The 16,702-nt window shown below is 37.8% G+C and overlaps 1 protein-coding gene across 1 annotated transcript; it reads right to left on the reverse strand.

Annotated features, from left to right (window-relative positions):
* Positions 1–2,496: 2,496 nt before the first annotated feature.
* LOC149163910 (heavy metal-associated isoprenylated plant protein 23-like) lies at positions 2,497–4,215 on the reverse strand. The gene is made up of 3 exons (XM_089431892.1): positions 3,919–4,215; positions 3,560–3,635; positions 2,497–3,189 (listed from the first exon to the last, which is right to left on the reverse strand). The coding sequence occupies exons 1-3, from the start codon at positions 3,997–3,999 to the stop codon at positions 2,894–2,896; spliced, it is 453 nt and encodes a 150-aa protein (XP_089288018.1). The 5' UTR covers positions 4,000–4,215; the 3' UTR covers positions 2,497–2,893.
* Between the last annotated feature and the right edge of the window lie 12,487 nt (positions 4,216–16,702).

Below are 16,702 nucleotides of genomic sequence, written 5' to 3' on the forward strand. Positions count from 1 at the left end.
AAATTGTAACTTTTAATAGTCAAATTGTTATGAAAAGGATGTTTCCTTGTCCCACAAACAAAATCTCATACACCAATTTGATTTCTAGTTTGACAAATACCTTAAAATTAGATTAATATTATCAACCATTAATGTTATTTCTCCATTATAAATGAGGAACAATTTTCTCATCTTAAATATAGAAGCCTCCATTGGTTGTGTACTAATCCAATTTAGTTCATAAACTTTAACATTGGCCATATATCATGATACTAAAAGTGTGGCCACTTTAATGGGATATATTGCCTGGAGAGACTCCGGTAGAATAACATGAAATGTGCTGAGATTGAATCTGGCCTATTTTTGGGAACATTGATAATTTAATAGAGATTGATACATGTAAGAAAAACAGCCTGACCCTCTGTTTATTATATTAAGAAGTCACACTCTAATGGTGGCGACTGTGCTTTTTAGGTTGTCTGTCATGGAAAATTTTGATTTTCGATTTTTGGGACCAGCCGCCTTATATGAAGGTTACAATGTATGTGTCTGATTAGACAGCACATGTGACATTTTCTATTTTATGAATTTATGTCGGATGGTTTTCAATATATTCGAATCTCAATTCAGAGTCGACGATAAATTAAATGGGACCTTTATAGAATCTTACAACGATGCTATTTTCTTTAAGCTTTGCCGAAACATTTTAAAATACTGAAGGTGCCAACTTTCATGGCTCCGGAACATCCGGGGAATGGGACGTTTTGTTCTGTAAAAATGATTTTTTAGTTGCATTTGATAGTTTATTGGAAACTTGGCAGACTTATTGCAATTTTTAATTCCAATAGCTGTAATCACCATTAGGTTATAGTAGGCTATTCTGTTTGATTGCGACTTCTGTGATTACTTTTCTTGAGGTTCCTGTCCTATTAGGTAATGGGGTTTGATAGGTCACATAGGTCATACTGTTTGATTGTAACTCTGTGATTACTTTTCTTGAGGTTCTTCTTATATTAGATAATGGGATTTGAGTTTTTTTGATGAATAAATAGAATGTTACTTTTATATAAAATTTGATTGAATGTTGTCGGCAATGGGTAGTTCAAGTGGTAATGGTCGTGGAAATGAAGTCTCACAGAACGGGAGATCCTGGGTTCGATTCTTGTGCTACCCTCCCCGGAAATGGGGTGTTCGATTCTTGTGCTACCCTCCCCGGAAATGGGGTGAATAACGGACATGTAAAAATGAGAAGGTCCTACTTAAACTTACAAAAAAAAATTGATTGAATGTTCAGCAAATAAACAATTTATATAAAAGTTGATTGATTGTTATTTGATAGACGAAACCAAAAATATTTGAGTTTTGACAAATTCTTTTTACAGATTTGAAATTACCTTATTTTATGTATATATTTATAACATATATAATTATTATGAAGTTAAGAATTGATTGATTGATGTTTAGCAAATATAAATTGATTGATGCTCTGCCAATAAACCAGATAAACCCTCTCAATGAGATTCTTAGTAGATATACAAGACCAAAGATATTTGAGTTCTGACAAATTTTTTCTTCCAGAATTATCATATCCTATGTCTATATTAACTGCCATAAAATTAAAGGCTATAAAAAGCTACTTTATAATCTGCATTGATGTTGGGCAGCATAATTGTCATCATGCTCAAGATAATTATGATAGAGTAAGAAACAGTTCAATCAGACTAATAAAATAGTGGACAGCTTATATAAAATTAAATTTCTGCATTATTTGATGCCCAGCACTCATTCTCAATGATAAGAGGAAATATCAAATTTGAGGGCTGCTCCCGAAGTTGGTCCAAAACCAACTCTAATGTCACACAGCCAAATATCCATGTGATTTCTCATAGACAAAGGGGTATAAATGAATATTATTTTATTTAGATTTCTGGTTCCGGTGCTGGGTCGCTGGTACATTAGAGTGTAGTATAGCTATTTGTATTTAAATTTAATAGTAAAGTACAAAGTTATTAAATAAAATTTATTATATTTTTAAGATTGAAAAATTTAAAGATTTTAAAGTTTAGAAATTTTGATTAATTTTATTAGTTTTAGTTTTAATGTAAAATTTTTGGTGATATTTTCAATTTTCTAATAATTTAATATAATTACTATAAAAAGTTTCCCTCCTTACAATAAGATATTTCTATGTTATAAAATTTAAGCCAATCGTTTTCAAAAAAAAAAAATCACTCCTTTTTTTTTAATATAGAAAATTAGCCTCATGAAAAACATTAACCCTTAGAATTTTTTATTAAAATTATTTCTAAATAAAAAAATCATAATCATCCATTTTCCACCTAAACTAAATCCAATTAACAATAACACACATTTTAAATACATATAAAGTCAATTTTCCACCTAACTAAATCCAATTAACAATAACACAAATTTTGAATACATATCCATTTTCCACCTAACTAAATCCAATTAGCAATAATATAAATTTTAAATACATATAAAATCCGTAAACAGAGATTTCAGAACATAGTTTTCATTCTTTAATAACATCTCTTTATAACAATTGAAGGCAGCAGCTGCCATAATCTCTACACACAAAACCGCCATTACCTCTACAAATCAGACCCGGAGAATATGGCCAAAACTCCATGAAAACCAAGATGAATCTTTAGTTTTGTCATAAAAAATTGACCCTCTTTACACTCCACAGGTTTGAAGATCTTTTGATAACAACTGAGAGTTGCTGTCGTCCTCATCTCTGAGACTAAAATGGCCATAATCTTTGCGATTAAATCTAGAACCAAAAAATATGGTAAAAAATGCCATAAAATTCAAAATATTAGTCTAACAAGGTGATGCAGGCCTCTCCATATTCAGTAGATTCTGATTTAAAATGAATATGTTCTACGCCACTCTACATAATCGTGCAGCCAGTTGCGTTATCCTCGCTGAAGAAATTTGTGTACTGCTCGTCTGTGGTGTTAGGGTTGGGCATGTTGTTGTACTCAACCTTCCTGACATACCCAGCCGGGGCTTTCTTATCATATGATTGCGCAGCGTAAGGATGAGCTACCAAGCTGTATGGCACGTATGGCCAAATCTCTGCTCGCTTGCCCGTGGCCTTCACCTTCTTCAGCACTTTGTTTGCCTCCACATAACCTGTGACTGTCACCTTCTGCTCCTTTCTACTGATGTCCACAGTCTTCACACCTACAATTAACAACAAACAATTCATCAATTTATATTCATCTTTTAAACATATCTCATTTTTTTCTGAATATCTCTCCTTACATCGTCAATCTAAACATTCAGACAACAATCTTATACCAAATTGATGCATGAAAATCTTTTAAACATGTGTACTTTTTTTTCTTAATATCTCTATACATAATCAATCTAAACATTCTTTCTTTCCAATCAAAGCCAAAACAATACACCAAACCAAATTAGTGTATACAATCCCTTATTTGTAAAACAAGTTATCAGTGCAATAATTTAGGTACTAAAGTCTTCCCAATACACATACTCTGCACCCTAAAACATCTTTAAAAAAACACAAACAGAGTTCTGAGCTCAGTACCTTTCATGGAAGAAACAGCATTTTTCACTTTCAACTCACAGCCATCACAATCTATGCGAACTTTCAGCTCAACAGTCTGCAATTTGAAAGTGGGGTTAATCATTTTTCTGCCTTTGAATTTACTCTATGGAAAGAAGATCTGCATTAACATCTTACTATACATTACTGAATGTGGGGTTAATCATTTTTCTGCTTTTGAATTTACACTATGGAAAGAAGGTCTGCATTAACATCTTACTATACATTATTTTCTGTGCTTTACCTAATAGGTTTTTACCACTCAACATCTTTTAATAAAACCATGATCACTTGACATAGAAATAACATTGAAATATTCAAATGGGTATAGGCTGTTATACCTGCATCTGCTTCATCTTTTTGTGCTTTTTACTTCCTGCTCCTGATAGCAGATCAGATACATAATCCAATGGACCACCCATCCTTAACAAATCTGTGATCTAAACAGTGTAGAAAATGCAGACTCTGCTATTCCCAGAGTTTGATCAAACTATTATAGCAAAGAAGAGGGAACTCAATCTAATATAAGGTGTGAGCACAAATTTTATAAGCAGACTCTGCTATTCCTAGCGTTTGCTGAAACTATAATAGCAAAGAAGAGCGAATTCAGGCAATATGGGTGAGTTGTGAGCACCAATTTATACTATGATGGCCATTATTTAAGCATGACCAGGATATCACCCTACGCGCCTGTGATAGCGATGTAAGCATAGGCCAACTCAATTACTCAAAGCACCAAAGGTGGAGGCAAGATGTGTCCCCACTAATAAAAGGACGCGTAGAGTTTTGTTTGGTTTTGAAATCTCTGTGGGTTGTTTGAATTCGAAATATTAAAAAAAGGCAAGTTGTCAACATGGTTTACTGTCTTTATTTTAAACGGCGCAGAGCCGTCATTTAAAAAAACTGTATATGTATATTGTGTTGGGAGGAACGAAAGAAGAAATGGATGGGGTGTCAATTTTATAATAAATCGACGGGAACAGTGCCGTGATTCAATAAACTAAAACATGTATAGCGAGAACGAACGCGGGTGTGTGTCAATTTTGTAATACATTGACGGTGATACTGTGGAGACTTTTTGGAGCAGACCTGCCCTCAAATCATTGAGCAGTACATCAGAGCATTATGCAGATTTGAGTAACAGGACAGCTCATGGCTGGTCGGTGATTCCGTGGGGACTTTTTACAGCGGTGCATCATACAGATTTTGGTGTTGAAGACAGCTAATGATGGTGCCATATGATAGTTGGCCAACTGTTTCACAAATGAAAAAGAAATGCTTGCAGTGGTAAAATGGCATTGGGAGTGTTCATGCTAGTCTCCTTCCGGGAATCATCTGTTTTTTAATAACCTCTCCTTTTTGGCAGGCATGTGGGTAATGTGGGTAAAAAAATCAGGGATAACTTGGGCACTAAGTCACATAGGCTGTAGGGATAGAATTTGAAGGGTAATTTCACAAAGATCTGTTTTTTAATAACCTCGCTTTTTTGGCAGGCATGTGGGTAAAAAGATCGAGAGATAACTTGGGCACTAAGTCACATAGGGTGTAGGGATGGAATTATAGGGTGTAGGGATGGAATTTGAAGGGTAATTTTACAAATTTACTGTGACAGTTAATTTGTTTTATTAAATATAGTTTAAAAAAAATTAAATATTTTTAATTTAATTAGTATTCTTGAAAAAATCACTAAATTTGATGAGTGTTTTAGATTTGAAATTCTTCTTATGCTGGGAGGTGTGAAGCCAAGGTAGTTTACTAAATTGAGCAAGGATAAATAATAAAAAATATCTCTAGCTCTTGGGTTTTTATAGGTGGAAGTTGTACTCTAATTTTATGGAGACTTTATGACTCATTAGGCACCACCAACATTTGCACTTTAATTTGAGTCACTTACTTGTATGTGTACAACTTTTCAATCCTTGGCACTTTGATTTTGTTGGTTCTAGGTGGGAGTCGTCACTTCTAGGTGCATATTTTAATGTGGCACTTTGATATGGCTGTAAAGTGTGATTGGTTATTTTTAAGTTTAATATGTAGCACTTTGATATGGTGGTAAAGTGGGATTAGTCATTTATAGACACAACCCTTCAATTAATGACACTTTTCTATGGTTATAAGGTCTAATTGCTCACTTGTAGATGAACAACCCTTCATTATGTGGCTCTTTGATCTAGTTGTTAGGTGGGCTTAGTCACTTGCACATGCATGACCCTTAAATCTATGAGGGAGCAAGATACATGAACCATCATTTTGATGGGTTGTCAAGTGGGATTGCTCACTTGGAGGTGTACAACCCTTCAATCTTTGGCATTTTGCTATATCATTAGTGTTATAGGCAAATATTGATCACTTGCAAACATTCATCATTCATCCCTTTATTTAATGAGCCATAGAATATAAATCATGACTAACACATTGATTTAGTTGTGAGGTGGAATTGGTTATTTCTAGACATGTAACTCTTCAATCCCCAACACTTTATAGATCAAATTGTGACTTACCTTGTAATATGAAAATGCCACTTTAGTTACAATGTTATGATGCAACAAAATCACGTGACATAATATATTGTGTAAAGTCCCATAAAGTTAATAAAACAATTATAATATTTACACATAAAGTTGATATTTTTATCAACTTGTTAAATATTATAATACAAGAAAATCATGTGATATAATATATTGTGTAAAAAAGTATGATATTCATGCATGAAATTGATGTTTTTAGTATGTTACTAAAAGAATATTCCACTTGCCTACAGAATGGCTTTAAACAATTAAGAAATACACATATGTTCTTATTTATGTAAGAAATTAACATGTTTAACACAACATATCATATGTTTCACAATCTATTAAATATTCAAATACATATTCAAATACATGAATGTTGAAAAAGTGTTCAATCCATGCAATGTATTATGTTACCATTAAGTGCAATGACCCAAATAACAAGTTCTTTTACAAAATGTGCAACAATAACATAAATTATAAAGAATTCATTTTATCGTGCAATTCTTCAATATTCTAGAATCATTTGGAAATTTAGCAAAATCAAACAAAGCCACATATGAATAGTGGCCCAATAACTATTTGGGTAAGGAAATCAACTCTCTATTCTATTACATTGTACAATATATTAAATATATAAAATAACCAACTAGTAAGATATGTATACATCTCACTAAGTTTGAATGCTATGTTTATATTGCATTTATTTGTCTTGTCCATATTGAAAATATGTAATAGCAACACAAATTATAAAGAGTTCATTTCATCATACACATTTTCAATAGATTAGAACTACTTATAAAATTAACAAAATCAAACAAATCCAAACACAAATAATGACACAATATCTGTTTGGGCAAGGAAATCAACTCTAAATTTTATTCAACTGTTATATATATATATATATATATATATATATATATAACAACAACCAAGTAATGGGATATGGATGCATCTTTATGCATATCGCAAAGCTTAAATGCTATGTTTATATCACATTTATTAATTCTCATTTCCATATCAATTGTGTTTGTGATATATTGTGTAGTTCAATGCCAATAAGGTCTTAAGGAGCCTTAAATGCAGGGAAAATTTTAAGGATGAAAATTTATTTTGAAGTTTAAAAATATTGGTGAATATCCCTAGTCCGTAATATGTAAGCTATAAAATGTTTACTGATATATTTATAAAATTATTCAAATTATAATGATTTTATATATACTCTCTATATAATGTTGGCTATTTTTATGGTAAAATAATTTTATATTGTAAAATTTCGGTGAATCAATTTTATAAAAAATGGAAATTGGTGAATCTTTTTTTTTTTTTTTAATCATGGAAAATTAGCCCACCTGTGGATATTAGCCCCTAAAATTTTCCATTCTTAAATGACACCCCCTGGAGCAATAGAGGATATGTTGGTTTGACTATTAAGAACACAAAAATCTAAATCCTATGAATACCATTTTTCCTACCCAAAGAACTGAGTAAATCCATACCCAAGGGACCTACCACAAAACAATCTCGAGTATGATGAAATCCTATTAATATTAATATATTTTTACATGAAAATGTTTTTGTTGTGTTTAAGGAAAAAAATATGTTAAGTTATTTTTGTTGCGAGAGTGATGAGTACCCTAAAATTATCATTAAGGTTGGGGTAAAAGAGGTTTAGATCCTTATGGATGGTGTTGCATTTATAAAATGACCTGATGAGAAACTTCTTGCTATTTTTTTTTTCTCTACACATCCCATCTTTAGGTGGCTAGAACATATGAACCTTGGTAACTATGTAAGAATATATTTGTTGCTTATCTCCTTTTATAATGTCATGGATTGCAAACTAATCAAGTTATTATTAGTGTAGTACTTGTTAGCTACCTATACCAATAGGTTTCATATTTCATGATTGGCTATGGAAGGTCCAAATATGCTCTGCTTTGATGACTCAAAGATCACATATTTCCAAGAAGAATCCAATCTGTGTTTATAGCTTGGTATGAACTTCAAATTTTGATGGATGGTTCAACAGTTTAATCTGGATCATTCCATGGTTTAAATTGCAGTTGTAGAATAGAGAAGGAAGTCTGTCCAAACTGTTTAATCTTGGCAGACAAGTAGTCCAGGTAGAGAAGAAAAGGCTCCCAACAGCTTAATCTGGGACCTTGGAAGAGATAAGGGTAGAAGTAGATAGAAAAAACAAAGAAAAAGCCAAAGGAAAGAAAAGGCAAGTAAGGGTCTGCAAGTCCAAGTGCACCCTCCAAGAAGAAATAAAAAATGCTAGGTAAGTAGTTGGGTAAGTAGTTGGGGTTGCAAAAAGGTTATCTTTACCATTGCAGATATGTTAACTGTGTTTACCAAGGCAAAGTCTATCAATTGACAAGGTGTGCATCTTCATCAAGTTACAGCAAGGAGCATGACTAACCTCCCTCCTTCCCCATTCCATTTCATTACTAACATCCCCTCATCAGCTGAGATTCATGGAAGAAGATCATGGTTTCATGGTGGTTCTTGTTCATTCAAAAGCCACATTTCTTGTGTAAAAATATTTTCATTTTGATCTACTCTTTAAAACCAAGTGTTTCACAAACAAACTCAGTGTTTTCCCCCTTCATTCCCCTCATCCATATTAACTCTAACTTTACTATATAAATCCCTATATCACCTCTCCCCTACTAATATTAAACACCATGGTGTATAAACCCCAAATTTTGTATAAATACCCCTCCCCTTGGCATTATAGCCAATAAGTCCTATGTCAGGGATCAAAGTGACATCTGGCCACTTGGATGAACCTACACCTCATCTACCCCCCCCTTGCCTCAAGTCATTCCACTCACTAAGCCATTATTTGCCAAGAAAAACCCTATACAAGCCCCTTTTACCCATAACCCCTTTCAAATCACGAAAAGACCCAAAAAACCCACTTTTGACCGCTTAAACCAAAGTTGGCGCATGCATTTGGTTTATTTTTGAAATACATTGAAAACATTGTGAAAACCCATATCCGAAGGTTTCCGCCGGGCGCTGCTCCCAAAAATAAATAATAAAAAAGTATCCGCCCGCATGCGTATCCCCCGAACATATCATTCCCCCGTCCACCGTCGGATCAGATCCAAGAGATCCGACGGTCCGTATTAATATCGGAGCGGCCCCCGCGATAGAGGTTTAGCGCCCGAGAAAGTGACGTTGCGTTACGTCAGGGCGCGGCCACGCGTCGCCCATTGAGGGCTCTCGGAGCAATCTCTAACAAATGCGGGGCCGTATCATAACCGCCCCGAGAAACCGTGGCGGCTAGGGCTAAACCGTAACCATTAGGTCACTCACCGCCCGGTTTGAGGGTCCAAGCGTAATCTCCACGTCATCACCCTGCCTGCCACCGCATCACACTTTTGTTCGCATCTGTGCCAACGTGCCTGCCACCTCGTCACCCCGTGGACCAATGGCAGCCCGCCACCTCATCCGATGACGTCATGCTGACGTCATCCAAGGCTGACCCCACCCTAGGATGTCATGCTGACGTCATCACAGAAAAAGCGCCAAATTGCAAAAAGTCCATATTTAGCCAAAAAACGCATTTTTTTGTACTTTTCACTCATTTGCTACTGTTTCCTCTGCATGCTATTTTTACGTCCTGAACTGCGCCACCTACGGGAAACGACCTGAAGACCTCCAGAGCACCAATTCCACCCACAGTTACGACCTCTGTTCGCGGTTAGCCAGGTATTTTCTCATAATTCATCCTCCATACGCCTAAATTCACTGTAAATTGCTCGGAACGCTTAAGGAACACTGAAACTCACTATTTCACCGATAGCTTTCCTCTGCAACACTTCTAATTACAATTGCAACCTTGAAACCACCAGCAAAGCCTTCATTTCCCGAGTTGTGGTCGAAAAACTGTAAACTGCTCACGCAAACGTGAGACAGTTGGTCAAGCTACTTAAAACCTGCCATAGAAGACAGAGGGAGACCAGGCATTGGTCTTATTCATAATTCGAGCAGTATTTCAATTGCTGCATGTCCACTCCGCCCTCTGCTCCCTATAATTCACAGTTGCATTGCAAAAACTCACCTCTGTGTTGTACTGCTCACTTGAAACTAATTCACCTGCAAGACAGAAACTGAATAGACCATGGAGACTCCAATTGCATTGAACATCAAGCCTCTCAATGCCCCTCACCAGGAATTAGAATGGAAAGCCCTGGGAGATATGGATTATCAAATGCTAGACTGGTTTCCATTGGGCTCCAAATATAATATTCAGATGCTGAATGAGTTGAAAGCCCAGCACCTTAGTGGAGCTGACATCCTAGGGATTTGGGACTCAAACTTGCCCATCTACAACCTCCCCCAGGTAAATCCTATGCCAGAGTTGATCTACAGATGCCAGGAGTGCTATGATCCAGGCCAAAGAGCTGTCCTCAGCCCTACAGGCTCAATTCTGTTCCATATCACCCCAGAAAGCATAAATGAGATGCTGCACTTCCATACTGCAAAGCCATTGACCCCCCTCCACATGCAGAACTTGATAAAGAAGGGGAACAAGTTGTCAAATGACCAAGTCATCAAAATCAACCAGTTGTTTGTACAACCAGGCTCTGAAGCCATCAGAACTCCTCCTATTGGATATCAGTACTTAAATGAATTGGGCAGAATGCTAGTGGATTTGATCAGTTATGTCCTAGGGTTCAAGGGACTGGAGGATGTGGATGAAATCATAATGGCAATGATGTCTATATTCTCTCCTGGTAAGCCCCCAGCTGTACATTATGATTATGCTACATACATTGCAGATAAGATCCATGACCAACTCATGAACTTGAAGAGGGAAAGACTGTTCAGGTATACTTCATACATATACCACCTATTCTTGTTTTATCAGCCAGCCAGCTTCTCTATTCCCTTGAAGCAAGTCAATGCCCAGGGAAATCCGAGGTCAGTTGTGTTTTGGACCTCTGTCTTTCATTGCGCCTCTGTATCACCATACACATACTCCAAGTTCATTGACTTATTCATTCATCCAGCCATGACAGTATTGCATGGTGTTCCTCCTCCAAGGTTAACTGATGACATGAGGAGAATTCTCCACCTGAACAAAACCTACAGCATTGGTAATTGGTACCTCTACCAAGACCACACAGTCATCAGAATATATGGCTGTGAGTTGAAGCCTTTTAGGTTGCCAAGGTAAGGAGCCAGCTGGGCCCTTTCCTATACAACAGAAAAGAGGAGGGGTGGAAAGAGGCAAACAGTATCCTAGAGGCCCTCAAACTGCAAACTAGCTTTGAATGGATACCCTATGACCCCAATCACTTTGTCTCCCTCAGGAGGATAAAATACAAATTGGGCAGCTATTCACACGTGAGGCAGCCTGAGATTGAGCAATATGCCAATAGATTAAGCTGGGAAGAAGGTACCCTAGAGGAGGAAATTACTAGTGAGGAGCTGCTAGAGAGAGAGGCTAGAAATGTTCAAAAGGAAGCTGACTTAGAAACTTGTGGACAGGTTCCCCTCTCATACAAAAAACAACTTGGAGCAGCTGCCTCGTCCTCAACAACGCATCATCAAGCTGCCATGAATCCTCCACAGACAGTCAACAAGGGCAAAGAAAAGCAGGTGGAACAGCCACCTCCTATGACCGAAGAGGAAATGGAAACCCTAGTGCAGCAACAAGAAGAGATGGAGCAGCTAGGAGAAGGGCAGCAACAAGAGGAACAGCAACAACAAAAAGAACAAAGGCAGGAACAGCCTGCCCAGCAAAAGCAAACAGTGGAAGCCCCTAAATCCACTGAACAAACTGAGCCTCCAAGGCAAGAGACTTCAGCTGAGGCATCTACACTCCAGACTCCACAAAAGGAGGACACAAGCAGGAAAAGGGACAAAGAAACTCCCCTTACAACGTCAGCAACTCATGGGGAGAAGAGGCAGAGAATCAATCCTCTTTCAGAGGAAGAGATGCCAATAGGGCAGCCGCTGGGTATGGTCCCACCCAGCAGGGAAACATCAGCGAGTTCCTTTCAACAGGAACAGGATAGGGCAATGGGAGGAGAAGTGAGTTCCTCTAGGCAGCAAAGGGAAGGTGGGCCTAGTATTAAACAACAGTTCGTCGATATTAAGATGAGAAACGAGCCCATCAAAAGGCAGCTGTACAACCATCTGCTAAATTTGGCTCCCACCAATCAGCAAAGACTCATGTCTGCATATGATGTGCAGGGAGGCAAAATGATCATGAGTCATTTCATGCCAACAGCAGTACAGCCCCAAACTGCCTCTGATTATTTAAGGACTAACTTGGAAGTCCTTGCCAAGGATATCCACCCAATGGACAAAATAGAACTGCACAAGCAAACGGGTGAGATGGTCTATGCTTCCCTGGCAGACCAAACCTTGGATAACTATAGGCTACAAAATAGCCTTAACAATACAGCCTCTCAACTGGAGTTGGAGAGGGCATCATCCCAGGCAAAGGACAACAGAATAAGGTCCTTGGAAGACATAATCATTGAGATTGGACATGATCCCAAAGATATCAAAGGGATACAAGAGGTATTGAAGTTGAGGGATGCTGACATGGCAGCCTTGAGGAGAAAGATCAAACTCCCTGCCACAATCCACCCTCAAACAGACGAGGTGGCCCAACAAAGGCATGATCAAGAGGCCACAACCCTGTTGATATCTCTATACAAGGAGCTAATCCGGACTCAAGACAAACTAGGAGAATCAGAGGCTGCAAAGGCAGCACTACAGGCAGCATTGAAACAAAAAGAAGAGGGTCAAACCTCCCAGCCTCCTCCTGAAATAATCAATCTTGAAGAAGCTGCTCCAACAACTGCCCCTGCTCCTCAGCAAACAGGGCCTACAACACTAACTACAGCACCAACTACATCAACAACTGCACCAGCAACAGAATAGACTCATAGTCTGGATATGCAGAAGCTCCAAAATGAAATTCAAGTCCTGGAAGCTCAAATGTTGGAGCTCAATTCAGCCAAAGAATCTTTGGCTAAAATAAATGAGAGATATGATAAGAGCAAACATAATGTAGCTGAAAAGGATCGAGAAATAAAAGCTCTAAAGAAGAGGATAACCGAGCTTGAGAAGGAGCTCACACTAGAAAAGGTAACAGCAGAGCTAAAAGCAGTCCTTTGGGGCAATATTGTCCGGTCTATCACCAATCAGTGGCAGTACATTGAGACTATAGATGAACAAACAGTACTCATTACAAAGGCAAACAGGGAAATACACAGAGCTAGAGCAAGCCTTGGCAACATGCCTGATGCTGCCACCAGAATGATAAATATTTTAAATAACAGGACAAGCTCTCAACTGGCCACCATGGGAATTTCTCACAGGACTGAGACAATCTCAATGGTTAAAAGGGTCCTGACACTACGAAACCTGGTCGGAACACTGGAAAGAAGAACCCAGGATATGCAGACTGAAATCAACAAGTTCATGGACAGATTTCAGGCATTACAGAACAGAGGCCTCCCCAGCATATTAAGCAGTGTAGGAAGACTTCTTACCCTTGAAAACTACATCAAGAGGGTTGATGCCCATGCTGCAGGACAAATTGCAAGACAGCCCAGCACTTCAACAGAATCAGGGCCATCATCAGGGCAAACTTTATACAATAGGGTGGACAACCTATTTTTTATTATGAATGAGATCAATCATCTGTTCGATGTGCCTCCAAACTTTTTTAAGTATACAGAAGCAGATGAAACCATAGAGGCAATTGTGAAGCACCAATTGCCCACACAGGAAGTCTGGAAAAATTTGACACAGATAATATTATCAAGCCAGAACCTGTAAATGTTAATTTTTGTCCAGTTTATAAGTAGTCATACACAGGCAGAGTTTTGATAGATAAGCATACAGAGGAAAGATGAAAGACTGAGCCAACTCAGCAGGGCTATTCGGTCACCACAGCAGCAATCACAATCACAGGTGGCAAACCCGAGAAAATACAGCGCAACAAGCATAAAGACGTGTTCTCCAGCATTAAAGCAAAGTGGCTCAACCGACTCATTGACCTCCAAAGGTCAAAATATCCTCTGACAGACATAAAGAGCATTTATGCTGCATTCAAAGTTGTAATAACTTCTTTTCTACTTTCTGTACGAAGTTATGAAGATATTTTCTCTCTCAGATGACTCAATGCCTGAGATATTTTGTATAAACATTCCTATAAAGTCCCCTTCGCATGAGCTTGCAAGGGTTGTTGTTGATTTCTCCTAAAGAAATTCTTACGCTGTAATCCTTTCAGAAGTTTAATAAAGAAAGTGATGGAATTTCTCGGATTTCTGAAGTGTTGAATGCGTTCTGGTATCTGTTGATAACTGCTGGATTCCTGTGTATTTCACCATACAATAAGTCTCTGTAACTCTCTCTGTTAATTAGTTGTTTTGTTAAAATCCATATATGTTATCTGATTTTCAATACTAAGCAACAAGGAAAAAGAATAACTTTCAGGATTTATTCACTGAGTACCCTGAGTTCAATCTGTGTTGTTTATGAATGTTTTCTTCAGCTGTAATCTAGATAAGTGTAATTCTTAATTGCTGCACTTTCAGAATACACCTTTCACAGTGGCCTTTGTCACAGGAATTCAAGTTTTGCTCCTGTGCAGTGTGTTCACCTTCACCTCACCAGCTTAATAGAAAATTCTTAATTGCTTTCTGTTGGTTGACATACATCACCATTTAAGCTAACTTTGTTTGTCTAAAATACACAATAGGCCCTGCAGTTTGAACACCACCAATCCTGCATATCAAATCATTTCACAACTCCAGACTCCATTGCCCAATGGTATTTCACTATCTAGACACTATATCATAAGACCTGAAAGAAATCCTTCAACCAAACATAAACCAAAACCTGAGCATAATAGCTAGCCTAAAACACCATCATAACAGAGACAAATCATAAAGAGAGAGCCCTCTCTGATTACAGTTTGGCTAGAAACTGTGATCCAAAGAATGGTTAGTGGTTACCCCGATCGTATTCCCTTGGGAGTCATAGGGAACAACCTGGGTGATAACATAATTGGTGACTCCACTGGGGAGTGCTTGAGATTTCTTAATTACTATATATCTTCCATAAGCCCATAAGCTACTATCAAGCCTGAAATAAGTCAAGAGGCCTTTAATATTCATCTTAGCTCTGAGAATATACAGCCATTTCGAAATCTTCATCCAGTCCTTCAGATATAAAAATTTCCCACAAAATCCTAAAAAACAGTTAGAAACTGGCTCCTAAGAAAAATCCTCGGCACACTAGGGCAAATCCTGACCCTAATCCACCTACCATTGTTGATAATCCAAATACCATCCCAAGAAACATTAGGAGGCAGCAAAAGCAGGAGCAGCCCGCTGATTTGACTTCAGAGCCAGATCATCCTAGCCTTATACCTACTCCATGCAAGGTCCTTTTCATGTCTACCCCTAGTTCCCCTAGTTCACCATCCACATCTCAAAGTCCCCCTCTCATATCTTCATCCACTGCACATATCCCTTTGATTAACCTTCTAGGTTCACCCCTACTTGTTACCCCTGTGATACCCATTGTTCCTATTGTCCCAGCTGCCCCTGTTAATCCTCTAAACCCTGTAAATATGGCTAACAGATATGCACCCTTGCAGATACCAGCTAATGCTGCAGCTCTACCCCAAGATTACCAAACCAAAATTTCATATTTTGACTCCAATGGCCCTCTGACAGCTGCCCAGCATGCCAAAAGGATGCAAGACCATTTTGAGACCTATGAAATAGATGATGACAGTGTCAAAATGAGGATGTTTGTTCAAAGCCTAACTGGGGATGTAAGAACTTGGTTTAGATCCCTGAATGCAAACTCCATTACAACTCCTGCTGAACTATATCAAGCCTTCACCAATAGATGGGAGAAGAAGAAAGATCCTCTGCACATACTTGGGGAATATGATACTATCAAAAGAGGTCCCCAAGAGACTGTTTTGGAGTATTGTGCAAGATTTAACAATGTATATAACTCAATTCCACAAAATCTAAGGCCTCCTCCTGATTTATCCTTGTACAAATTCCCTGATGGTTTTGAACCTGACATGGCCTATCAGTTGAAGGAAAGAGACTGTCAGTCCCTTGAAGAGGCCCAAAGGGTTGCGGTCACAGTGGAAGCCAACCTGATTGCCAAAAGAAATAGGGCAAGGTTGGAAAAGAGGACTGTTTTCAAAGAAGAACCCTCTGCCTTCGATCAAAAGCTTGATGCCATATTAAATGGAATGAAAAGATTAGGTGATAGAGTGGAATCGGTTGAAAGAAAATCATCATGGGAAGCACCACAAAACAACCCTCCTAGGAATCCAAATTTTAGGAGAATTCAAAACCTAGGCATTGGTAAAACCAGTGCTGATCAAGATATAAGACCCCCTTTCCAAGAAAATTATGCCGAAACCTCCACTTCAGCAGAGCCCAATGAAGATCCTGAGATTAATTTAATAGGGCTAGATGGTGAAAGTCAAGTTTTCTTAACACAAGAAGATCATGAGGATGAAGAAATCAAACTATTCCAAACTAAATCAGGTGAATCCTTTGACTTTAAACAAGGCTATGACACTGTTATTTATGAAGTC

This window comes from Pinus tabuliformis, chromosome 5_1 (genome assembly GCF_031772625.1).
Source record: "Pinus tabuliformis cultivar Carrire ecotype Pingquan chromosome 5_1, CPIR1, whole genome shotgun sequence".
NCBI lineage: Eukaryota > Viridiplantae > Streptophyta > Pinopsida > Pinales > Pinaceae > Pinus > Pinus tabuliformis.